Consider the following 25,706-nt stretch of genomic DNA (forward strand, 5'->3'; position numbering starts at 1 on the left):
GAGCGAGGGGCAGCCCCTCAGATGTCCCTGCAGCTGGACCTCCGCTCTGGGCTGGTAGCGGGCCACGCGGCTGTGGAGGCCCAGGGTTGGGGAGGGGGGCCCGCACACTCCTTGGTCGCAGGCTGGGGTGTTCCAGCCTCTCAAGCCTATACAGGATGGGGGGCTCCGAAGACGGGTCAGGGACAGCTCTCTGTGGACACTGGGAAGGCCTGGAACCCCCAGGCCTCAGAAAAAAGGCAGAGCCCCTGGAGGCGGGGGGCCCACCCCCACCACACTTCTCCCCTGTGGGCCTGTCCCCCTGCCGGGCCCTGCTGACCACCCCTTGGTGCCGTGATGCCACACTGCAGGAGCAGGCTTGTCGCCAGGCAGGGTGGGCCGTCCCAGGGCCGGCGTGGAGGGGGCTTCGGGTGCGAGTGGTCCCACTGGGCTGCCTCTCAGGCCACGTGGGTCTCTTCGCTCTGAGGTGGCGGTGTCATGGAGGCGCCCCGTGTAGCAGTGACTGCGCCCCCAGGCTGGAGTCCGCCATCGCCTCACCCCCGCACTGTGGCCCCCCAGGTGAGTACTGCAGGGGCCACAGCCCAGGTGGGGGGTAGGGCACCAGCCCTTGGTGGGGGAGGCTGGGTGTCAGGCTCTGGCAGCGGGGGGCGGGGGGGGGAGACTGTGGTTGTGGGTGACGGTGGCTGCAGGCGCCATCTCCTGTAGGGACACCCCATCAGCGCACCCCCTCGGATTGCTCCTCCCCGGGGCCCTCAGCCAGGGCTGCTTTGTCTGCACGAAGGCCGCCCCCGGGACCTGCCTGCCAGCGCCAGGCTAGGGATGCTGCCACTCTGGGTCTGCTCCCTGCCACACGTGGGGTGCCCAGCGGGGGTTGCAGGCAGATCCTGAGCCCCCTGGGCCCAGCACACCTGGGGCCGCCAGCTATAAACCCCTTCACATGTTCGCCCTCCTGGACGGTGACTGCCTGGACGGTGCTCACACCTGGCCGGAGGGGCACTCAAGACTTGGGGTGCAGATCCAGATCCCACTCCAGGAGAGAGCTATCTGTGGCGGTGGGGGTCAGAGGGGACACACTGGGGTGCAGGCGCCCAGTATGGCTCCCACTGCTCCTGCTGTTCACGCTGCACAACCAGGGTCCGGGCGCCACCCACCCCTGCCATCAGGAGGGGTGCCTGAGGGACAGGGGTGCACCCAGGAGCTGTGGGGTGTGGGGATGGCTCTCTCATCCCTCGGCCCCACAGGCAGCCCTGCTCCAGCCACTGGCCCTGGGGGAGGGGGGCCCAGTTACCTGGGGTCTCGGTGACTCAAGGTTCAGGCGTCGCTGGCAGCCTGGAAACCCCACGGGCGGCGGGCCAGCGTCCCGAGCTGGGACAGGCGGGGAGCAGTGGGGCTGCGGTCCGGCCGCCCACTTGGGCTCTCTTCCACCGGAGCCCGCGAGCGGGAGTGTCAGCCGCCATCTGCTCCTGGGGCTGGAGGCTGCAGCTGGGGAGCAGGAGCAGCTGCCACAGAGCGGCCTGCGCGCTCAGCCCGCCCCCGCGCTCACACGCTCGCAGCGCCGCAGCAGGGCCATGCCGGCCGCACGCACCGTGGCGCTCCTGTCCCTGGCCTGGAGCGCCTACCAGAGCCTGGCCCTGCCCCGAGTCACAGAATGCGGCCTCTCCTGCTCTCAGGTGAGCCCTGTCCCTCTTGAGCGCTCATCGTGAGCAGCCTGGGTCCTGCTCAGGTGGCCACTGGCCCAGCACCAGGGCACAGGAGTTAGAGCGACAGGTGAGGGTGCAGGGGCCCCCCGGAGGGGGTGATAGGAGGCTGAGGGGGCCTGGAGGCCCCGGTATCCCTGCGAGGTGCCCCGCCTGTGACTCGCCTCTGTGAGGGGACAAGCCAGGGGCTGCCTCGCCCGGGCCCTGGGGCTGAGAGTAGGGCAGGGGGGTGGGGGTGTAGGGCTCCTGTGGACACCGGTGAGGAGATGCTTCAGGCAACGTGCTCATCCTGGACAAGACTGGCCGCCGGGCAAGGACAGCTCAGGAATGTGGTGTCTGGGATGGGCCAGGGCCGGGCAGGTGGCTCAGCCTCCCCCAGGGGCATCTCGGTGACACCCGCCCTGGCAGTGTGCCCACCTCCCAGGAAGTGTCCCCAGCGCCAAGGCTGCAGAAGGGGTCCCGGGGTTGGGGGGCCTGGCTGAGCACCTGCTGTGTGCACCGGTTGGGTGCAGGGACGCAGGGAGCTAGACGCTGCCCTGCCCGCAGGGACTGCAGTCCCCCCAGCTGTCCTAGGCTGAGGGATGGTGGCTGCCGAGGAGACGAGAAGACCGCCCGGGTCTGGTGGCCACGCAGGGCTCGTGGCTGCCTCTCATGGTGGCTGGGCCCCCAGGGACACCCGGTCCCCCTTTAGGAGGAAAGGCAGCTCCAAGGAGCCCGGGACCTCAGCAAGGACAGGGGCTCCCGGCGGCTGGAGCGCAGGGCAAGGGTCCGGCAGGGCCTAGGAGGCTGGGGCCGGGCTCAGAGCTGAGATGCAGGGACCCTGGGGGCTGGGGCGGTTCCCTGGGAGAGGCAGAGCAGGAGCGGCTGCTCGGGTGCCCTCGGCAGGTGGAGGCGGCAGGAGGGGTCCTGGGTACAGAGGGCAGAGAGACCCAGGCGGCCTTGGGCAGCCCTGAGCCAGGGGCTGATGGAGGGGCTGGTCCCACGGCGGGGGCCGGCAGGTGCTCAGGGAGGGGAGGCGTCAGAGTTGAAATATGGGGTCTGACAAGCCCACCCGACAAGGAGATGGGCGTCGGAGTGCGGGTCAGGGGGAGGCTGTCCCCTGCCCTGGGCTCTGAGGAGGAGAAAGAATCCTGGAAGGAAAGGGGAGCAGGAGGGGCAGGAGGCCACCGGGAGGAGGCGAGGGGCCCACTGCCCACGGTGACCTTGGTGGCCTGGCTCCTGGGCTGAGCTGGTGGGGTTAGCGGAGGAGAAGTCTGCGGGGCGGGGCAGCTCCCCACTGAGAGCAGGGGAGGTGCGCAGGGAGGACAAGGGCCCAGAGATGGAGCCAGAGGGACAGCAGAGGCCTCAGGAGTCGCAGGGTGGCTGTTCTGGGCCTCGGCCCCTCACCGCCTGGCAGTCAGGGTGGGGGCAGGGGCAGTGCTGCCTGTGGGGTGAGGGGAGAGTGCGGGGCCTGGGGGACCCGCCTCTGCTGGTGCTGCCCTACAGTGGAGCCCAGGAAGCTGGGTCCCTGCCTCCAGCTGGATGGAGCCCAGGCTCCCCCTCAGAGACCGGGGCCTCGGGGGTCCCTCCCCACAGACACCGACCCCCCCCCCCCACGCGTTGTGCTGGGAAGCCCCGAGAAGCCCCAGGAAGCCCAGCGGAAAACCCCAGCCACTTCTCATTTCCACCTTGACGGTCACAGCCCCAGGCCCTGGCCCGCCCTCTTCCTGGCACCTCTGGAGCCAGATTCCCGGCAGCACCGCCCACAGGGGGTCCCCAACCCGATCTTTGCCCCCGCTGGTCCCTCTCCCTGTGTCCTCAAGGGCACTGTGGGTCACCTACGAGGCCACACGCACCAGACGCCGCAGCCCCCAGCTCCCGTCTGTGAGGGTCTCTTGCCCTCCCCACCCCTTGCTCAGCCGCATTCTGCGGGGAGCACCGGGTGGGATCGCCTCTGCCCCTGGCTGGTGGGCGCAGCTGCAGGGTTGAGGGAGGTGGCAGGTCCAGTCTGTGGGTCTGTGACCTCGGCAGGAGGCGGAGGAGGGGCAGGCAGGCTGTCCCCAGGGACACATTTCATTGGTCAGAAAATGGGACGGTGGCAGTGGGGTGGGATTCAAAAGACGGGGAGACCTTGAGATGTGCGACAGGAAACAGGCCTTCGTGGCAGCTTCAGCCCGGGGAGTAGCCGACGGTAACGCGCCACCGCCGGGCTACCACTCGGTGAGACGCCGGCGTTGGGGGACACGGGGTGAGCTCCGGGAGACCTGCTGCTATTCCAGAGTGAGAGCGTGTGTAGAAAAGGGGTGAGTGGGAAGACAGGACCAGCAGGGTGCCTGCTCCTCAAATCCAAGGAACAGAAATGGACTCCACCTTCATTCTTCCGTCCTTCCAGCTGTGCCACCAGCAGGGAGCCCCCCGAAACCCACTGTCCCAGATTTCTGGGGTCCCTAGAGGCCAGTTCTCTCCGAGGAAGGGACAGAGCTCAACACTGCCGCCGATGGCCCCGGGCAGCACCGGCCGTGCTGCTTGGGCACGTGGCCGGGGCAGTGGGGCCTGGAGGCCACCGGGTCTGGGCGCAGGTCACACATTACTGAGTGACCGCTGCAGGCGGGCCCCCAGGCTGGGCTTTCTTTCAAAGGGCCAGTGTCCCCGGAGGACTATGCCCTGCCCCCGGGGAGTGTGGCCCAGGGACGCCCCCGGCCTGGCTCAGGAAGCAAGGCTGACCTGTCACCCCCTCTCTCTGCTTTGTCTCCAGGGCTACACCTGCAGGAGCCGCAGGAACCGTGAGTACATCTCGGGTGGAGGGGACAAGCAGCCGGCCCCTGGCCCATGTCCTCCCTGGGGGGCCAGGGCTGCTGTGGCGGGGGTGGGGGGTGGGCTCCTCTCTGTGCCTGGCCTGGGGCACGTGGGTTCACTGCGTGGGAGGTGTGGCCCGTTACAGCCCCACCAGCCTCGCTGTATGGGAACCCCACTTCCTCTTCTCAGACTCCGTGGTACCATGACAGCCCACATAAAATGGCTTTATTGTCTTTGTGAACATGGCTCATGTTTACTGAAAGGAATATAAGTGATGTAGAATATATAGGGGGGAGTTAAAATAAAGGTCGCTCTGAAGCCCCTGTATAGAAAGAAATAAGACTTGCATTAGGAAAGCATTGTTTAGACATGTTTACAGGCAACTATAACAGGAAAATCTGATAAAAATATTTTACAAAAATAAAAGGACTTTATGCCATTTAAATAAACATTTTACTTAAGTTGACTGGAATTTAATAGGAAAAAATAAACTTAAGACATGGCTAGTGCGCTCTTTCGGGTCCTGTATGTACAGTATCATGTCACCTGCACATAATGACAGTTTTACTTCTTCCTTCCTGTCTGGGTGCCTGTCGTCTCTTCTTGTCTGAGCGCCGAGACTAGGACGTCCAGGACGATGTTGAAGAGGAGCGATTCCACCAGGAGGCGCCTAGAACTGACAGATGAGTTCAGTGGAGTAGCAGGATACAAAATAAATATCCAGAAATCAGTCACATATTTTACACACAAATAATGAAGTATCAGAAAGGGAAACTAAGGAAACAATCCCGTTTACAATTACATCAAAAAATAAAAATAAAATATCTGGGAATAAATTTAACCAAGGATGTACAAGACCTGTACTCAAAAAGTTGTAAGACACTGTAGCAGAGGCAGATTAAGGTCGGTGGAGGCCCCAGGCACAGAGGAAACTATTGGGCTCCTTAGAAAAAGGAGAGAGAGACAGGGAAAATAAAAATACATGGTTTGGTGGGGCCCTTCAGAAGTCAGGGCCCTTCAGAAGTTGGGGCCCAGGGCGCGTGCCCATTGCGCCTGCTTTTAAATCCACCTCTGCTGAAGAAAGAAATTGAAGAAGATACCAATAAGTGGAAGCACATACCATGTTCATGGACAGGAAGAACTAATGCCATTGAAATGTCCGTACCACCCAAAGCAATCTATAGATTCAATGCAATTCCAATTAGGATTCCAATGTTGTATTTCTCAGAACTAGAACAAATATTTCAAAAATTTATACGGAACCACAAATGGCCCTGCACGGCAACAGCAGTCCTGAGAAAGAATCACGCTACCTGATACCAAACTACATACAACAAGGCCATACAAACAGAGGAACAGAACAGAGAGCCCAGAAATAAATCCACGCCTTTATAGACAATTAATATTTGACAAAGGAGGCAGGAACACACAATGAGGTAAAGACAGTCTATTCAATAAGTGGTGTTGGGAAAACTGGACAGATACAAGAAAACAAAGAAACTAGACCATCTTACACCACACACAGAATAAACTCAAAATGGATTAAAGACTTAAATGTAAGACTCAAAACCGTAAAAGTCCTAGAGGAAAACAGGCAGTAAAGTCTTAGACACTTTTTGTAGCAATACTTTTTCTGATATATTGCCTCAGGCAAGGAAAACAAAAGAAGAATAAGCAAATGGGACCACAGCAAACTAAACAGGTTTTGCACAGCAGAAGAAACCATCAACAAAATGAAAAGACAACCCACTGAATGGAAGAACATATCCACCAATGATACATCTGGTAAGGGGTTGAGATTCAAAATTTGTGAAGAACTCATACAACTCAATGCCAAAAAACAAACAATCCAATTTAAAAAACGGGCAAAGGACCTGAATAGGCACTTCTCCAAAGAGGACAGAGAGGGCCCATAGACATACAAAAATGCCCAAGATCACTGCTCAGCAGACGCAAATTAAAACCACAATGAGAGCCCACCTCACACCGGTCAGAATGACCATCCTTAACAAATCAACAAGCACCAGGCACCAGCCAGGACGCGGAGAAACGGGGACCCTAGTGCACTGTTGGTGGGAATGCAGACTGGGGCAGCCATAGTGGGAAGCAGCATGGAGTTTCCTCAAAAAACTAAGAATGGAGCTGCCTTATGATTCAGTGATTCCGCTTCTGGAAATTTATCTAAAGAAACTCAAAACGCTAATTCAAAAGGTATACGCACCCCCATGTTTGTAACAGTGTTATTTACATTCACCAGACGGCGGAGGTGGCCCGAGCGCCCCTCAGCAGGTAGACAGCGGGCGCGCAGCGGCGGACGTTCCCACAAAGGAGCGCTGCTCGGCCATGAAAAAGAAGGAACTCTTCCCATTTGCGACGGCAGGGACGGAACTGGAGAGGGCCGTGCTAAGTGAAATAAGCCAGTCGGAGCCGGACAAACACCATGTGATTTCATTTTGATGTTTCATCCAATGAACACAATAAATAAAAAAACGGAAACCGACTCACAGGTCAGAGAACAGACGGACAGGAGTTGGAGGGCGGGGTGGGGGCTGGGGGAGAAGGCGGAGCAAAAAAAGACTCGCAGACGCAGCCGGCAGCGTGGTGATGACCGGAGGGGGGGGTGCAGGGGGGTGCATGGTGACCGAAGAAGACCTGGCCGTGGATGGTGAGCTCGCAGGGTACAGATGATGCGTGACAGAACTGTACACCTGAACTTGTCACCCCAGGAAAGCCGGGTGCTCACTCCCAGCGCCCTGGCGTGTGGCTTGTGCAGCAGGGAACCGAGTGCAGGGGACCCAGACAGACAAGCTCGGGGAGACCCGCCCTGCGGCTGGAGGGAGGGAGGGCCCCACTCCCAGCACCAGGACCCCTTCTTGAGACGGAGGAGCGTGGGGCGGGGCCAGTGCTGAGCAGAAAGACGAGAGAGGCGAGAAAAGGGAGGTTCAGACAGACACAGACGGGACCGCGCCGAGAAGCTGAGCCGCACACGCGCGCAGAAGGGGGAGCTCTTCGACGTCAGAGAAGCGGCCAGAACGGAGCCCCTGCCCCCTGCTCGGGGGGCCGCCCTCGCGGGGGGCCCGGGCTGTGCGTGTTCTCTGCACAGCGGCTCTCCTCGTGCTTAGTTGTCTTTCACGTCATTTGCAACAATGGTGTTAGATTGGATGGTGACAGCTGTCACATCAGGTGCATTTAATAAAACACCAGGTGACGGGAGGGCCGCAGCGAGGCCTGCTAAAAACCCACCCACCGGAACCGCCACATTTTCCCTTGGGTGCTTGAGAATCCTCAAGAAAACGATGGCAGACAGTCAAGAATCTATGAACAAAAATTAGAAACATTTAAAAACGAGGTGAGAGACTCAGGATCAGAAACGAAGAGAAGAGGCCGCGTCAGGCACGGAGACCCCGGTAGCCCGGAGCCCAGGCGTGAACAGACCCGGCTTCGAATGAGAGGAAAGGGCGGCAAGGATTGAAAAACCAAACACGAAATGACAGAGGCTGCAATGAGATGCAGAGAAGGGGACAGGCTGCCCAGAGCAGGTGACGGGCACGAGGGGACCCCCAAGGCTCCAGGGGTCACAGATGCTTCCTTTGAGCTGGAGGCTGAGCGGGCGCCCCACGGCCGCACCCGGAGCATCAGCCCTGAGCGCCCGGCACCGAAGCCCAGCCCAGCGAGGGCGCTGCTCGTAAAGAGAAAAAGAAAGGCCCTTTGGGCACCCGGGCAAAAACAGTGCCCGGTTCAAAATGCAAAAACAGTACATCGTATCAGACTTTGCAACAGCAACATTTTACGCTTGAAAGAAAAAAAGGGACAGCGAAGCTATGATGCACGTCCCGTGTCGTGAACACAGACAATGACGTGTTATCATCATCACATGTGCCAGGGGACCGGGAGGTCGTTCTTCCAGCCACAGACTTCCAGCCTCACGATGGGCGGACGTGCGCGTCTGTCCCTGTGTGACTGGAGGGCTCTGGGGGCTGTATGCCCCCCTCCCCGTCATCTCTGCGGGGGCTCCCTCTTGTCGTCGCTCAGCTCAAGTCCCCAAGGCCGGGATGCAGGCACCTCCCCCCCACCGGGCTCACCTGCGCTCCTGAGTGGTTCCCAGGGGCGACGTGCGGCTGCCAGGCCCGTTGCTAACTCCACCCCGGACGCACGTTTCTCGGATCTCCCTGGAGGTGCAACAGGGCTGGCTGGGCGCCAGCACCAGGCCCAGAGGGGTCACGGCGCTCCAGGAGGCCTCTGCTCAGCCCCCAGGCAGGGGACCCACGCGGTGGCCCTGTGACTCCCTGTGCGCTGCCTCTCTGGCCTCCCTCAGTCGTTGGCCTGGTGATCCCGATTCTCTTTTCAGCTCTCGCAGGTTTTAGGAAGTTTTCTTCTATGCGTGCCTGCTTTTTCTCCAGCGTCGTTCCTGGTTTTCAGCAGCAGCAGCAGCCCAGGCAGCCTGCTCTGCCACCCGTGGGAAACGGAACCCCGGCGCGTTCCCCCTCCTCCGGGGTCAGTGCGCCTGCACTGAGCAGCAGCCGGCCCAGCGGCTCCGGCTCCGGGGAGACCCACGTCCTCCTCTGAGCCCCCGGCTCGCCTTCACGGCACGCCTGTCCCGCGTGCCTTTGCTCAGCCTCTGCGCTGGCTCTTAACGTCTTTGCGAACAAGTGCGTTCACTTCTCCCCGAGCCTTTGCGATGGATTCTGGGTTCACAGTCATTCCCACAGTGACGCTGAATTGTTTTCAGCGTTTGACCCAAAGACAATTCCGTGTGTTTCTGTCGCTCGTGTGCGCCCGCTCTCCCCACCTGGTCAGCGGACTGGGACGGAGCCTGTTCTTCATCCGCGTTGCGTTTTACACCAGCGACTTCTCCTTTGCGCCCATTGTCCTTAACTCCACAGGGCTCATCACTTCCACGCTCACTGGGCCTTTCTTTTCTCCTCGTCTGCCTTTAAAAAATACATTTTGATTTTGATCGTTCTTTTTGTTGGCTGGAATAGGTCTTCATTTTTTTCCAGAAAAGGTCAAAAGATGCAGACTTCTCATTTCCTGCAGAGGAGGGCGTTTCCACCTGTGTGAGAGACGACCTGGAGGGGGCGAGAACTTTCAAGTATGACTGCTCCCCTTCGGACGCTGCACACCAAGTCCACCACAAGGAGGCATGGGGCTCAGGCACAAAGTCCTCCTCACTCCCCCACCCACCCACCCCCTGCCACATGACCTGCTGGCCCACCAGGCTTTACCACAAAACCCATGGCCAGCCGGGTGCTTGGCTGCCTCCTTCAGCTGACCATCCTCCGATTCTGGCCACTGTCCTAGGTATCCTAGAAGGCTCTGAATGGTGTATCAGATACCAGGCATTAGTTACATTAGCTCCAAGCCAACAGCAGGCCAAGCCAGATCATGCGGGCCACGCCAAGTGCAGTGTGGGCCACACTAAGTGCAGTGCAGGTCACATCAGATACAGTGTGGGCCATGTCAGGTGCAGTGCGGGCCATGCCAGGTGCAGTGTGGGCCATGCCAGGTGCAGTGCGGGCCATGTCAGGTGCAGTGCGGGCCACGCCAGGTGCAGTGCGGGCAATGCCAGATGCAGTGTGGGCCATGCCAGGTGCAGTGCGGGCCATGTCAGGTGCAGTGCGGGCCACGCCAGGTGCAGTGCGGGCAATGCCAGATGCAGTGTGGGCCATGCCAGGTGCAGTGCGGGCCATGCCAGGTGCAGTGTGGGCCATGCCAGGTGCAGTGCGGGCCATGCCAGGTGCAGTGTGGGCCATGCCAGGTGCAGTGCGGGCCATGCCAGGTGCAGTGTGGGCCATGCCAGGTGCAGTGCGGGCCATGCCAGGTGCAGTGTGGGCCATGCCAGGTGCAGTGCGGGCAATGCCAGATGCAGTGAGGGCCACGCCAGGTGCAGTGTGGGCCACACTAAGTGCAGTGCAGGTCAAGTCAGATACAGTGTGGGCCGTGCCAGGTGCAGTGTGGGCCATGCCAGGTGCAGTGCGGGCCATGCCAGGTGCAGTGCGGGCCATGCCAGGTGCAGTGCGGGCCATGCCAGGTGCAGTGTGGGCCATGCCAGGTGCAGTGCGGGCCATGCCAGGTGCAGTGTGGGCCATGCCAGGTGCAGTGCGGGCAATGCCAGATGCAGTGAGGGCCACGCCAGGTGCAGTGTGGGCCACACTAAGTGCAGTGCAGGTCACGTCAGATACAGTGTGGGCCGTGCCAGATACAGTGTGGGCCATGCCAGGTGCAGTGCGGGCAATGCCAGGTGCAGTGAGGGCCACGCCAGGTGCAGTGTGGGCCACACTAAGTGCAGTGCAGGTCACGTCAGATACAGTGTGGGCCGTGCCAGGTGCAGTGTGGGCCATGCCAGGCGCAGGTGATTGTCTAACACTTCCCTTAGTTGGAGGCAGGTTTGTCACTGACACCAGTTAGAACTGCCAGCACATGGTGATAATAAAAGGCAGACCTATTATTCATTGGTTTTATCATCTTTAAATCACCACCCAACTAGTTGGGGGAGGCAGAGGGAGCCTGGGTCCCCTTGCCTCTCCCTACTGTTCCCCTCCCACCACTGACGACCAGAGAGATCCTCAGGGATTTGAAGACAGCTGCTCCCTGGGTGTTTAAGGGTTCTGGGTTTTTTGTGGCTGCTGTTTTATTGTTCTATTTTCCCCACTTCCGATAAACTGAGTTGGGAGAAATCCCCTGCCCGGGGCCACCGCACCTGGGGAGGGGTTTGGAACCCTGCTGCCCTCTCACACGCAAATGGGCAGGGAAAGGGAAGTGGCCTTGTCAGCATTATTGACACAGGGTTGACGCAAAGCAACTGTACAAATGTCAAGTACTCAGTTTGCTAAGGCTGACATATGTACACACCTGGGCCACCTCTCCCGACGTCAGGGTAGTGGATTTTTCCATTGCCCCGAAGTTCCCTGGTGCCCCTTGGGTCCTCCCTCCTCGCTGCCCCCCTTGGCAGATGTGAACGGGACCATGCACATGGATTCTTGTGTCTTTCACACAGCAGAATTACACTGGGACTCACCAAATTCCTCCTCCCTCACCTTCGATTTTCTGGAAGAATCTGTGCAGAACTTACAAAGGCTTTCATTGACTCTTTTCTATTGCTTTTCTGTTCCCTGCTTCACTGGTTGCCACTCAGCTCTGTATTATTTCCTTTCCTCTGGTTATTTTGGGTTTCTTTCCTCCCCAATTTGCAATATAATTGACTTATAAATGTTGTATTAGTTTGAGGTGTGCGTTTAATCTTTTTTCTCTGGCTTCTTATGGTGAAAGCTGAGGCCACTAATTTGAGAGCTTTTTGAAAAATTATTTATCAATTTGAGAGAGAGAGAAAGAGAGAAACATCAATTTGTTGTTCTACTTATTTATATATTCATTGGTTGGTTCTTGTGTGTGCCCTGGCCAGGGATGGAACCCACAGCCGTGGTGCATGGGGGCAGCGCTCTAACTAACCGGGCTACCCAGCCAGGCTGGTCCTTTTTCTTCTAACGTAGGAGTTCAGTGCTACAGATAGCCCCTGAATACGGCTTTAGCACTATTCAATTTTTTAATATGTTGTCTTTTCATTTTCCTTCAGTTCAAAGTGGTTCGTAATTTTTGTTTTTGTTTTTGTTTTCCTTTGGCCTATGGGTTGTTTCGAGGTGTGCTGATTAGTTTCCAAATAACATAGCTGGACATTTTCCAGGAAAATGTTATCAATGTCTAATTTAATTACAGTTTTGTCAAGGAAGGTGGTGTGCATGCTCTGAGCTCTCTCACACTTCCTGAGACTGTTTTATGGGCCAGAATATGGTTTATCTTAAAGTGCCCATGTACACTTGCAACGCGGATTCTGCGGCCAATGGGCAGTGTTCTGGAAGGTCAGCTGAGCCGGAGGGCGGACGTGTTGTAGAGACTGCTCTAGTTTTCCCTGGTTCTCCACTTGCCCTGTCCGTTGTGGAGAAGAGTATCGAAATCCCCAGCCACAACTCTGATCTTGTCTGTGTATTGTGCAACTCTGATACTGAGCGCATAAACATTTAGGAATGCTATGTCTTCCTGGGGAGCTGCTCCTGCGTTCTTGTGAAATGACTGTCTTTATCTTTGGTAATAATCTTAGCCATGAAAGCTATGTTCCCTGGTATTAATCCCTTCAGCTTTTTAAAAATTTAGTGTTAGCATCCATGACTTTTCATTCTTATTCTATTACTTTCAACCAATTTGTGTCTTTATATTTCAAGTGCATTTCTGATAGGCAGCATACGGTTGGGTCTATGCGAAGCTTTGCCTTTTAGCAGAGGTATGTAAACGTTTACATTTTATGTGCTTATTAATATGGCTAGGCTTACATTTATCACCTCGCTGTTTGCTTGCTGGTTCCATTCCTTCCTCATTAGCTGTTGTTTCTGCCTGCTTTTGGGTGAGTTGAGTATTTTTGTGGATGCATGATTCCATTTTGTCTCCTTTGTTGGCTCATTAGGCAAAACCCTTTGTTTTGTTATTTTAGCAGTTGCTTCGGGATTTTCACTGCACACCTTTAACTCATTATACTCTCCCTTCCCGCGGTGATGTGGGACTTCCGCGCAGCCCAGGTGTCTTCGCAGAGGTCATTGCCCGTGTCGGGCCTCTGTGCTGTTGTGCGCAGACCTGTCTCCTCTACACGGGACGTTATTATTATTTCATTTAAACCACTGACACTTGGACAGATTTAAGTGATATGAAAATGACCCGTGTATTGGCCCACGTGGTTACCATTTCTGGTGTTATTTCTTGGGTACGTGTTCCATCTGGTATTGTTCTCCTTCCTGCCTGAAGGGTTTAACTGTTTTTTTGTAGTTTGGGTCTGCTAGTGAGGAAATCCCTCATCTTTTCTATGTCAACGAAGTCTTTGTTTATCCCTCCTTTTGAAAGAGATGCTCCTGTGGTACAGAACTCTAGGGGGCAGGTTTGTCCTCTCCTACTTCAGAGGTTTTCTCCTGTCCCCTCACTCGCGTTGCTTCCAGCAAGAAACTGCCTTCGCCTTCGCCTTTGCCCCTCCGCCCGGCACGGGTCTCCTTTCCCCTGGCGGCTTCCAGTCTTCCCTCTATCGGTGGCTTTGAGCGCATTGGCCGTGGCGTGCCTCACTGTAATCTTCTCCATATTTCTTATACTGAGCACTCAGTGAGCTTCCTGAATCTGGGAGTTTATCGTTTTCATCAGTTTGGAAAAGTTTGTATCATTACTTCAAGTTTTTTTTTCATATCCCCCATTTTTTTCTGGAACTCTTAATTCCACAAACAGCTCACTGATGCATTTCCTATTATTATGGCTTTGGCATTGGCACCATCATCACCATCTCTTTCTGTTTAGTTTGGTAATTTCTATTGCCATGCCAACTTCCTCGATCTTTTTTTTTTTTTTTATGTCTAATCTGCTATTAATCCTGTCTGATGTAGTTTTCATTTCAGAAGTAGTCTTCATCTCTAGAAGTTGGATTTGGGTTTTTAAAAAATACCTCATGTCTATTATTAATTTTTGAACATATGAATACAGGTTGTAATGTTCTTGTCTACTAATTCTAATATCTGTGTCAGTTTCAATGAATTGATTTTTCTTCTCATTTTGGGTTGTGTTTTCCATGATTCCTTGCAAGGATTATAATTTTTTATTGAATTTTAACCCATTATGTGCTGGGTATATTTTTTATTCCTACAAACATTCTTGAGCCTTTTCTGGAAGACAGTTAAGTCACTTGGAAACAGCTTGATGTTTTGGGCTCTTGCTTTTAAGATTTGTTGGGCAGGACCAGAGCAGTGCTCAGTCTGAGACAACTGCGCCCCCACTGAGGCATGACCCGCAGTTACTGCCCCCAGTGCCACCTGCTCTGGCTGGGAGCAGGGCCTCTGCCCAGCCCTGTGTGGTCCAGGGTGCTGTCCCCGCGGGTCCTCGTGGCTCTTCTTCCGCTGCCTCAGGCGGGGCCCATGCAGACTTCGCTGAGGATTCAGTGGCCCAAATGCTCTCCAGAGATCCCTCCACATCCTTCTCTCTCCTCTCCTGCTCTGTCCAGCCGACTCGGGCCCCATGGGCCTACCCAGACTGCCCAGTTCCTTGACTCGGGTGCAGCCTGCTCCACTGGCCTGGGCCCCACTCCTGAGGCTGACGGACAGTCTGAGCGTGGCTCGGGGTAGGCCACCCCTTGCCAGGGCACTGGGTCCCTGACTCCCCTGGGCAAGGGCCTGAGACCCTCCCAGATGGGGCAGCGCCGGGGCAGGTGCCAGGGAGCCTTGTGGGATCTGCTCTCCTCCCCCACAGGAAACATAGTGCACAGCTTCTGCCGGCCGCCCCCTACCTCCATGTCCCGGTCGGTCCTGGGGGCCCTGACGCTCTCCACCGTGATGAAGTGTGACCCCCTGGACGGCTGCGCCCTGCTGCTGCAGGTGCACGCCTCACTCACGCTGCACAGTGAGAGGGGGGCATGGGGAGCGGGCGGTGGGCTTGGGGCTCCTTTAACCCCCACATTGATGAGGGTGGGCAGGGGGCCCCTGCTAAGTGCATGGCCCGGAGAGGAGGGGAGGGAGGAGTCTCATCGCCACCTGATGGGCTGCCGACCCTCGGCCACCAGAGAGCCTGCGGGGCCTGGAAGCCTGCTCCATGAGCCTGGACACCCAGGAGACCCACTGTCAACGTGTGCGGGTCTCCACAGCCTCTCGCCGACTGCAGGAGGGGCAGCAGGTGAGGCCAGGGTCTGACCCAGACCTGCCAGTCCAGCCCCCAGCCTTTGTGGGGCCACAGCAGCCGTCCCCTCCCAGCCACCCGTGCACAGCCTGTCCTGAGGCTCTACCGCCCCAGGCCCAGGGAGTGGGTGCCACTGCTCCTCTGCCCCCAGATCCTGGGCTCCAGCTATGCCCGGTGGGACTGGCAGAGGCTCCAGGCCCACCTGGCTCACACCTGTACCTGCCCAGCTCCAGGTGCACTTTGACTGCTTCGAGGTACGTGTGGCCCAGAGCCTCTACATCACCCTGAGGACTGTCCCCTACTTCTGTGGGGTCCAGCTGGCACAGCAGTACCATGGGAAAGGTGAGCCCGGGGGCCAGCCGGGCACAGCTGCCATCTGGCTTCAAGGGACTGACGTGGGGTGGGACTCAGCCAGGGCAGGGGCAGGACTGGAGCTGGGCAGCCCCCTGGAGAGAAGGGACTTCTGAAAACTGCAAGGAAGAGGCCCGGTTGGGGGGCTGGCCCCTCGCGCAGAGCAGGCTGAACCCACCATGTGCCTGTCCCTTGCAGACTGTGGAGACGAGGACGTGGGGAGGAACGTGCCAGACTGCTTTGGTGAGCCTTCTCCTCGGGTGGGGCCCCAGCTCTCCCACCGGGGTCTTCTTCCCACTCCACTTAGGAAACCAAGATGGGTCCTCAGCTGAACGACCACCAACGCCAGGGTCTAGCACAGGCCACCGTCTTGAGGCTCTCAGGACAGGCGGAACCCTGTGTCTGGTACCTCTGGACCCAGAGTGGGCCCCCTTGCACCCTACAGCCGGGAAGCTGTCCTACTGGGTGGACCGCAGCCGCAAGATCATTCTGGTACAGGCGCCGGAGACCCCTGGGGGCCTCGACTACTACGTGCGACTCTGCCGCAAGTGGTTCGCCTGCGAGGATGCGGGCGCCCTAGTGCGGGTGAGCCCCAGCCAGGCCCGGCCTAGCTCACAGCCCCGCGGCTCGGACCACGCCCCCGGGATCAAGCCCGCCCCCACCCGCCCCAGGTTCAAGCCCCGCCCAACGCCCCACCCCCACGCCCAGGCCCCGCCTACCACCCGATGCCACGCCCCTCAGCAACTCAGTGCCCCCACACCCCTCGGGCCTGGGCCCGCCCAGCGCCCCGCCCGCCGGACCCCAGCTCCTTAGTGCCCGGTTCGGTCCCCTGCAGGTGACAGCGAACAGCGTCTCTGGGATGGTCTCTCTGCCCTACAGCCAAGAGCTGCCGTGCCTGTGCCTGGAGGTCAGTGAGGGCGTGGCCTCGACTGCCAGGAGGGGACAAAGGGATGGACAGGCCCTGCCTGACCCTAGCCCCTCCCACAGAGCTGGCCTGCGACCGCAGACGCAGTGCGGACCCAGACCTGCCCCTTTGAAGATGGCAAGTCCCCTGTGGTGCCAAGGCGTGGGGGGAGAGGGGGAGGGGAGAAGGGTGGGAAAGGGGCGGCCCAGGCGTGTCCCGGGGGAGGGCTGAGGCCAGGGGCTGGGGCGTGGGGGTGGGCCGGTGAGCCCCCCCAGGTGGTGGGGGCTGTGAGTGGGTGCGTGCGTGTGCGTGCCCGCGTGCACGCAGGCACGTGCAATGGCCTGGCTCGCCTGCAAGAACCAGGTCTGGTCAAGAGCCGTCCCAGACGGCGCGAGAGGGATCCTTGCTCTTGTGACACTGCGCAGGCACATGCACAGCCGGCCAGGGCAGAGCCCCCGGCCCTCGGCCTGCGGCTCACTGGGAGGGTCCCTGCAGACACAGAGGCGCTGTGGGAGGCCATCCACTACCACCCGGGGAGCCAGGCGCTGAGTTGGGAGCCCGCCTGCCCCGTGAGCGGCCGCGTGAGCCTGTGCTGGCGCCCGGACCCCGGGGCCCACTGCCAGGAGCTGGAGCACTCGGACCGGCCTGCACGGGGCAGGGTGAGTGCCCGCCCGGGGGCGGGGGGCGGGGGGCGGTGAGCACGGGCGGCCGGGGCCCTGATCCGAGCCCTCCTCAGGTGCAGTACTCACTGGTGGACGCCCAGCCCCAGCTCTGCCTCAAGGTGAGTGACAGGCACTGCCAGAGTCGGGGAGGGCGGCTGGGAGGCGGGGGGCAGGGCCTGAGGCTGGGGGCAGGGCGCCTGCAGCCCACACCCCTCCTGCCTGGCTCTGCCCAGGGCCCAGCCTCCCAGCCGCCCTGCTGATGCCCTTCCTGGTCTGAGGGCGGGTGAAGCGAAGGGCTGGGGTGGGGAGCCCGTCCCAGCGGGCAGTGCAGGAGCCCCCTCCACTGTACACCCCCCCGCACCCCCATCACACGCTGTCCCTCCCGTCTCTGCAGTTCTCCACCACCCTGGGCTTCCGGGTGAGGTGTCCTTTCCAGCAGCCACGCTTCCCTGGTGAGCTTGCGCTGGGCCCCCCACGGCTGGCTGTGTGTGGCCTTTGCGGTGTGGACGCAGCAAATAACAGGGAGCTGGGTCAGTGGGAGGGCGGAATGGGGGTGGGCGGGCACTGGGCCTCACCCCTCGACCCCCGCAGCCTGGAAGATGACCGTCAAGCCAGCACCCTCTCGAACCCACCTGCGGGTCACCTTCATCTCAGCCACCCCCGCCCGCTTCAAGGTGCGCCTGTGTCACCGAAGGAAGATGCGGCCCCGTGCCTGCCACCACACACTCCAGGCCACTGTCCTCTCACCAGCCTCGGTGAGCCAGGTGGCTGGGCACGGTCCTGGGGAGGGTGGCCTACCCCTGCACTTCCTGGCAGTCCCCTCTGCCTCCCACCGGGCCAGCAGCTGCCCGGATTGGCGGGAGGGCACCTGTGTGGAGCGCACTCCACACATGTGTGCATGGGGGACAGGGACATGGGGTAGCCACATCTGCCCCCACTGCCTGTGACCTCCCCTCCCCCACAGGCTAACCTTTCAGTGGGCCCTGCCTTCACGGACATTCCCAGGGACGAAGCCTGTGGGCAGGACACTTGCATCCAGGTAGCGGTGCTGCCCTGCCCGGGCCCTCACTGACCCAGACCTCGGTCTCCCCCTGTCATCAGCCACTGGGGCTCCTACCTCCCTGAGTTGGCCCCAGAGCCCTTCCTTGCTCTAGGGGCCCCTCGGCCGACCCTCTGGGGTTCAGTGGGGTGCGGAGAAGGGCCGCCAGCCACACTGACCGACTGCCATGTCTGTAGGGCTGGAGGACGGATGTGCACTTCTCAGTCCCCCAGCAGCTGTGTGACACGTGGTGCGGTGAGTGCCAGGGCCGGGCCAGGGCACTCTGCCTGGTGTCTGGGTCGGGGCTCCTGCCCAGGGTCACTGCCGCTCCCCCCCACCCCGAGTGTCCACGCCCCTGACCAGGGCCCTGCTTCCTCCCATCCAGGAGCTTGGGTTGCCCCTCAGGCCCAGACTCCTGGGACCTCGGGCTTGGCAGGAGACAGAGGTAACCTTGCGGTGCCAGGTGTGGCTGCTGGTGGCCTCCGTCTGGGGGCCCAGACGGCTCTGGGGTGGGAGTGGGGAGCAGGCACCCCCACTCACAGGCCTCCTGGCTGCTGAGTGGAGACTAGAGCAGGAGCCACGGAGACCCGAGGGCCAGGAGGGGCAGGGCTGGGCTCCAGGGAATCTGCCTGGCAAGGCCTTCCCACACTGGCCAGCCTCGGGTCGGGGTGGGGGGACCGGGGAGCTCAGACTGGCCTGGAGCCCAGCTGAGTCACAGCAATTCCAGAGCAGCCCATCCTGCTCCCCTGTACCCCAGGAAATGCCCCAGGGCCTGCAGAGAGGATCACTCAGACCTGCGTCCCCTACTCCCCTAACCCCAGCAGAGCTTTAGAGCCAAGGGTGGGTCCCTCTCCCCAGCCAAGATCACCTCTGGCAGATGACAGGTCACTCTGGGCCTGGTATCTGGACAGGGCTCCAGGTCCAAGAAGATACCCTGGAGATAGGACATGAGCCCTGGCTCCCCAGGGCTTGCAGCTCCCATCAGAGTTGGGGGGGGGGGGCTGGGGAGTGTATCCCAGTCAAAGTTGGTCCTTGGCTGACTGAGTCGGCCCCCCATTTCTCTCCCCAGCTGCCACCCGGGGGAGAGCCGACTGAGACCCGGTGTCTCATCAGGAACAAGCAAGTGCCAGGGCTGGACTGCTGCGTGCAGTGGGGACCAACTTGCATCCGGGCACCCCAAATCTTGACAGAGAAGGCCAGGCTCTGAGTGTGGGGTGACCTCCCAGCTGTGGGAGGTCTGCAGCCCCAGAAGGACCCTCGGGTTGGGTGGGTGCTTCCACAGAGACTAAGGCCCTTCAGCTCCTTCCTGAACCCCCTGGGGGGGGCAACAGAATGGCTTGGGGAGCTTCCCCTTCCTCAGATGACCTGGCCCTGACCTGCCTGGTCTCAGATCAGTCCTGGATTGGTCCTGGCTCCCTCTGGACAACCCGTGGTCACAGCCACCATCCCTGCCGCTGAGGACAAGGGCCAGGGGCCTGCTCGGCAGCTGCCGGAAATTTCCGCAGGTGCTGGGGTGCAGGTGTGACCCTGTCCTTTCTGTGGCTGCCCAGCCCCGGCGGCCCAGGCCCATCTCCAGCTCCTACCCAGAGCGCCCCTACGCTGGGTCTTCACTCGGCCCCCACCTCACACACAAGCACCCAGCTTCCTCCACTGTCCCTTCAAGGGCTCGGCCACATGCCTCCCAGAGCTCCCGCCCTGCACCAGCCCTCCCAGAGGTCAGCCGCCGTCCACTCCCCGGCCCCAGCCCAGGCAGTCCAGGGAGGGCTGGCCGCTTCCTGCCACCTCCTGGGTCACCTGCTGGGTGTGCCATTCAAAGACAGGACGCACCGAGGGCCATCATGCGTGTCTGTGCGGGCGCAACTTCTGTGCCCAAGGCCCTGGGGGTCACCAGCAGTTGGCAAAACCTTAGCTAGATGACTAAGATAAAAGAAAGAAGACTCATATTACTAAATCGCAGATGAAGGGACATACCTCTGATATCTCCCAGATTTGGTGCCAGACCACCTCAGTAAAGTGATTGTCACAACAAAGTGAGTCACATGGGTGTTTTGGGTCCCCAGTGCATATAAAAGTTGTGCCTACGCTATACTGTAGTCTATTTGGTGTGCAATGGCCTTGTGTGTGAACAATGCACATACCTTAATCTTAAAATACTTTAGTGCTAAAGAATGCTAACCATCTTTGGAACATTCAACAAGTCATAATCTTTTTTGCCGGTGAGGGTCTGGCCTCGGTGTTGCTGGGAACACAACTCTCTGTGAAGTGTGTTAAAGCCACGGGAAGTAAGGTGGGCTATGCGTTCTCATCCTACACGCACGGAGAATTATAAGGGACTGCTGTCACAGTCGCACACCCGCAAACTGGACGGCCCGAGTGAAATGCACGAACTTCCAGAAACACACTAAAACTGACTTAGGAAGAAATAGAAAGTCTGAACAGACCAAAAACAAGTAAAGATTAGTGTGGAGAAAAGCTCAGACCCAGAGGCCTTCCCTGGTGAATTCTACCAAACACTTTAAGAAGAATTAATGCCATATCTTCTCAAACTTTTCCCCAAAATTAGAGGAACACATCCTAAGTCATTCTACAAGGCCAGCACCACCCAGATCCCAAAGCCAGAGGGATACTAAAAGAAAATAACACTACAGTTCAGTTGTAGGTACAGCTGCAAAAATCCTCAACAACATACTAGTGAGCTGAATTCAGAGACACACCAGTGGATTAAATGTCAGGACTAAGTGGGATTTATTTCAGGAACTCAAGGGCGGGTCAGCATTCAGGAAGCAGCGTAGTACACCTCATGGAAAGACGGAAAACCCACATGGTCACCCAACTGATACAGAAAAGGCATTTGACCAAACCCTCCATAAATTGGGAAGAGACAGGAACTTCTGTAACACGATAAAGGTCATGTGTGGCAAGCCCACAGATCACATCATACTCAATAATAAAGGGCTGAGCCCTGGCTGGGGTGGCTCAGTGGACTGAGCGTCGGCCTGGGAACCAAAAGAACGCCAGTTTGATTCCCAGTCAGGGCACAGGCCTGGGTTGTGAGCCGGGACCCCGGATGGGGGCGTGTGAGAGTCAGCCAGTCTTTCACATGGATGTTTCTCTTCCTCTTTGTCTCCCTCCCTTCCCCCTTCTCTAAAAATAAATAAAATTTTTTAAAAAAGTAATGAAGGACTGATAACTTTATCCCTAAGGTCAGGAACAAGGTGAGGATGCCCACTTTTAATATTCAAATAGCACCGAAAGTGCCAGCAACACTGTGATAGGTCATTTTTTACTTTTTTGCTATTTTGCCATTTTTGCTTTTTACTCCAGTGGCAGGTTATTTTTGCTCACTTATCCCAGGTGCACCAGGTATTTATTAGCTGAAGCCCCTTTGCTAGCTCACCCTGGCTGTTATCTCTATCCCAGGTGCACTAAATGTTTATCAGCTGAAGCCCCCTCTAAATTAGAAAGTGTGTATGTGTAGTTTCTCCCGCCCACTGCTATTATTGGGCAACTCCAAGGACATGAGTCTAGTTTTTTGCCTTTAAAAACCTTTTAGTCTGTAAGGCAGTGCGGCTCTCCCATCTTCTGCCTCTGAAAGTGGGAAGACCCGTCCCTGGCCAGGTAAATAAACGCCATCAATTTGTTTCTAAATTGCCTCGTGTCCTCTTTGCTCGTAAATGCTCCATAACAAACACCAATTAGAGAAGAAATAGAAACAACACGCATTTACACTGAAGAAGAACTACCGTAGCTTTTTCCACAGGTGATGTGACCTGATCCATAGAGAGCCCTAAAGAATCTCATGAAAGCAGCTAGACCTCACAAACGCGGTCAGGTAGGAGAGAGCACACGTGAGGTGTGGGGGGGAGTGGCCTTTAAGCCTTCTATTTCATTAATGATTTTTGTTCATTTATTCATTTTTAGAGAGAGGAGAAGGGAGGGAGAAAGAGATAGAAAGGAACATCAATGTGTGGTTGCCTCTTGTGCGCCCCCAACTGGGGACCGGGCCTGCATCCCAGGCCTGTGCCCCGACTGGGAATCGAACCTGCGATCCTTCGGTTTGCAGGCCGGCGCTCAATCTACTGGGCCACACCAGCCAGGGCAGGGCTTCAGACTTTTAATTGGCGTTTGACATGCTAGTGGAGAGGCCACGGAGCCGTGGCGCAGAGTCCCCGGCGCGGGCCGGGCAGAGCCGGGAGGCGGTTGGAACCGAGCGAGGTGGGGAGGAGGCAGCGAGTGTTCGCGAGGAGGGGCGCTGACCGGGAGCACCCGTGCCGGGGTGCGCGGCTGCAGCTGGGACCCCGCCTTGACCAGCTGACCTCTGGGGAGAGGCCGGACTGGAGAGGGCTTGCGGAGCGAGGGGACGGGAGGGCAGGGACACCTGCCATTAGCTGCGGAGGAACAAAAGAATGGGCGGCAGCTCGGGGTCGGTGTGGGCTCAGAGGGGTCTGGGGGTGCCCCGCGCGTGGCTGCGGCTATGGGCTGGGCTCCGCGGTGAGAGGGGGCGGCTGGAGGCGCGGTCCGGCACCCTGAGCCCACCCTCCGGACCGCAGCCCCCAGCCCCCGGCCCCGGCCCGCGCCACCCCTCCCCCACACCCCCTTGCATCTGAAACAGCCGAGCAGCAGTTTCCAGGAAGGTCTCGATCGATCTCACGCCCGTTTTAAGTCGCTGCTTATCGCTTGAGAGGAGGGATTTTTCCTGAAGGTCCGCGAGGTGTGCGTGTACACGTGCTGATTTGTGCGCTTCGCTGACGTCGCGGGCTGCCGTGCGCTGTGGAGGTGGCACCGTGGCTCTGCGGCGTGAGAAACGGTCACAGGAACGTGGGTCGGGGCACGCGGGATGTGGCAGATGACGCCGGAGGACCCAGGCCTTTGGGGAACAGCGGTCAGCTGGGGGGCCGGAGGGCACCAGGCTCTCCTGCGGACCCCGCGTTACTTGGCGCCTTGGGTGCGTGTCCAGCTGGGTGGTTCCAGCCCACGGCCCCACGGCCCCAGCCCGATTTGGAGGTCCGGTTTCCACCAGGACACCCGCGGGCCGGTGGGGGTGGGGGATGGGGTCGCGGTTCCCCGTGGGGGTGGGCAGCCGGGGCACAGATGGGTAGGGAGAGGGTCGGCTGCGGGGTCAGGCTCTGCGACCTCCGGCCCGTCCGCGGAGGGAGACTGTCCCGGGGCAGCAGCTGGCTTGCCTTAGAGGCCCTGGGGGTGCGGGGAAGGGGCGCTTCTGCCGTGGGGCGTCCCCAGAGCTCTGTTGGGGCTGGGGTCAGGGCAGGGGCTGAGGAGCGAGCGTGGGGCATGGGAGGGGGCTCAAGGGCTCTGGTCCCCGCCTCGCCTTTTGCTTTTACTGAGAAGGAATTTCTGAGGATGCCCCCCTTGCCGGCGTCCAGGCCCCCAGGGCAAGTGTCTTTCTTGCCGCTGACCACGCCCCCAGACCTAGCCCTCTGGGAGACCACGGCCCCCTCGCCCAAGATGGGCAATCTCCCGAAAGGGGCCTGCGGGGGGAACCGCACCGCTGGGGACACTGACGTGGAGTGGTGCAGTCGTTGGGAGTGGGTGAATTTTATGGTATGTAAACTGTAACCCAACAAAGCTATTTTAAAGTACTTTTCACTAATTTTATTAGATTTCCATTTAACTCTGAAAAATTCTTAATGTGGCTCGGAATATTCGTTTAAGAGGAATTCTGCTTTTCATTCAAAATAAGGCCCGCTGATCCAGCCCTTGTCCCCAGGCAAGACCCCTTCACCATCGCTCCATAAGAACCCTGGACAGCTCAGCCCGCTCAAGAGGTGGACCAGCCAGGAGCACCTTGGGGACTGAGAGGACCAGCGGGAGTCTGGGGGCTGTCTGGGGGCGGTGGAGGGAGCTGGGGCCTGAGGGGAGGCGTGAGCAGGCCCTGGGGGGGCAGTGCCCTGTGTCTGGCAAAGACTGCGGGGGAGACTCCAGGGAAGTGCAGGGGCTGCAGCCCCAGGAGGGCAGGCAGGTGGGCAGCCCAGCAGAGAGGGACCTAGGCCCAGAGGGGCTGTGCTGCTGCAAGGCTGGGCCAGCCCCCCAGGGTCCCTGCCTGCCCCTGGCTCTGCTCCCCCACTGGAGCCCCCACATACCCCAGAGAAGAGACCACTCGGGCCTGGCCAGGGTGAAACAGGGCACCCACCTACAACGCACACCCACTGGGTGCCAGGCCCAGCTCAGGCTTGCCTTCCTACCAGCAGACGGACGCTGCTGGCCCCGGGACCACCATCTTCAGCTGCTTTCTGCCCAGCAAGGAGTGAGGTGAGGGAGCTGAGGGCCGAGGGTCGGAGAGCTGGCGGCGTAGGGGTTGCCCACCCGGGGCCAGGATCTCTGTGGATCCCTGAGGGGGAAGGTCCCCCATGGGATCTGGGGCCTGTGGGCCTGGGGTAAGGGCACCTGCAGGTGCCCCCTCTGTGGCCCCGGCCTCCGGAGGCTCGCTGGCTGGGCTCACGGCGCCCGCAGCTCACCTGGCCATGAGGGCGCAGCAGCCGCCACAGGCAGCCATGCCATGCATGGGAGTCAGGTGCCCGGCTGACTGAGTGTCTAGCTCACTCACGTGTGGTGAGGGCAGGGACACAATGTCCCAGTGGCTGGGCCCAGGGGAGGAGCCAGGGAGGCCAGGGACCACGGTTCTGAGTCCTCAATTGAGCCCGGGCCCCAGCTCCGCCCACCCCCTGGGGCGAGAGGCCTCCCCAGGCCCGGACGGGTCAGCATGCAGGCCGGCTCTCACAGACCAGTCGGGGGTGGGCGGAGGAAGGAGGTCTCACTGTGCTCTCCCTGGGGGCTTTCTGGACACAAGCAGGCGTCCTTGGGGCTCCATTCCTCCTTGGATCCAATGGTCTCCTACCTCCCACACCTTCCAGATGGCCGCTCCTGGTCTGGGTGGGCTCTCAGGGCCAGGGCACGCCGCCCCTCCCTGGGCTCTGTCCCAGGATGGCTGCGTCTGGACCCCATGTCACCCCACCCCTCCTTCCGGGTGTGGCCTCTGGCCTGTCCACCCCACTCTAGGACCCTCCTCAGCCCAGATGTGCCCGCCTTCTCTCTGTGCCGGCCCTTGGCCCTGAGAGCCTCCTCCGATCCCAGCACCGATGGTCCTCTGGGGATCCCCACTTCTGTCGCCCTCTGCCTTCCTCGTGGCTACCTGACTGGGCTCCGTGAGAGCCCAGGGAAGCTTTGAACCCCCTCCGGGACCTCAGGCGGCTCTTGCACATGGGCCTGGGTCGCTGCCCCTCCGGCAGGGCCACCCCCAGGGGTCTCTCTGGCCCTTTGAGCTGGGATGAGGGAGGCTTGATGAGCAGAAGCCAGATGGTAGGTGAGGATCAGAGCCTGGGGCGGGCCCCACTCTGGGGTGCTCCCTGCCCTGGGATGTTCCGCTAGGTTGGGTGCTTCTTAGGATAGGACGGGGTGCCTCTGTGGGGACCTGGAGGGCAGGCGTGCTCGGTACAGCTCCCAATCCAGGCACTCTCTGACCTGCCCCACGCCCCCACCCGTGCAGTGAGGTCATGTTACAGGAACAGGGGCTGGGAGGGGGGGGGGGAGCAGCTTTCAGGATGCCTTTGCGTGCCTGGGGCTGGTGGCGGGAAACT

At 59.5% G+C, this 25,706-nt stretch overlaps 1 protein-coding gene across 2 annotated transcripts; it reads left to right on the top strand.

The window, feature by feature from the left end:
- The first annotated feature begins 1,205 nt into the window (after positions 1 to 1,205).
- IL17REL (interleukin 17 receptor E like) lies at positions 1,206 to 20,976 on the top strand. 2 transcript variants are annotated; one of them, XM_090272238.1, is made up of 17 exons: positions 1,206 to 1,667; positions 4,429 to 4,456; positions 14,736 to 14,885; positions 15,046 to 15,155; positions 15,386 to 15,500; positions 15,708 to 15,752; positions 15,955 to 16,094; positions 16,345 to 16,416; positions 16,497 to 16,551; positions 16,909 to 17,072; positions 17,150 to 17,194; positions 17,470 to 17,527; positions 17,667 to 17,830; positions 18,040 to 18,114; positions 18,312 to 18,369; positions 18,500 to 18,559; positions 19,184 to 20,976. In XM_090272238.1, the coding sequence occupies exons 1-17, from the start codon at positions 1,566 to 1,568 to the stop codon at positions 19,207 to 19,209; spliced, it is 1,467 nt and encodes a 488-aa protein (XP_090128364.1). In that variant the 5' UTR covers positions 1,206 to 1,565; the 3' UTR covers positions 19,210 to 20,976. The 2 variants fall into 2 exon arrangements, with proteins under 2 accessions (XP_090128364.1, XP_090128365.1); XM_090272239.1 differs by lacking the exon at positions 18,500 to 18,559.
- The last annotated feature ends 4,730 nt before the right edge of the window (positions 20,977 to 25,706 follow it).

The sequence above is a fragment of the Furipterus horrens genome, unplaced genomic scaffold, assembly GCF_987537825.1.
Source record: "Furipterus horrens unplaced genomic scaffold, mFurHor1.1.pri manual_scaffold_4, whole genome shotgun sequence".
Classification (NCBI taxonomy): Eukaryota; Metazoa; Chordata; class Mammalia; order Chiroptera; family Furipteridae; genus Furipterus; species Furipterus horrens.

Coding starts and splice junctions, on each gene's coding strand:
- IL17REL (XM_090272238.1), top strand. CDS start 1,566: ATGCCGGCCGCACGCACCGTGGCGCTCCTGTCCCTGGCCTGGAGCGCC. Junction 16,095..16,344: donor ATGCGGGCGCCCTAGTGCGG/GTGAGCCCCAGC, acceptor GGTCCCCTGCAG/GTGACAGCGAACAGCGTCTC. Junction 18,115..18,311: donor GGCAGGACACTTGCATCCAG/GTAGCGGTGCTG, acceptor CCATGTCTGTAG/GGCTGGAGGACGGATGTGCA.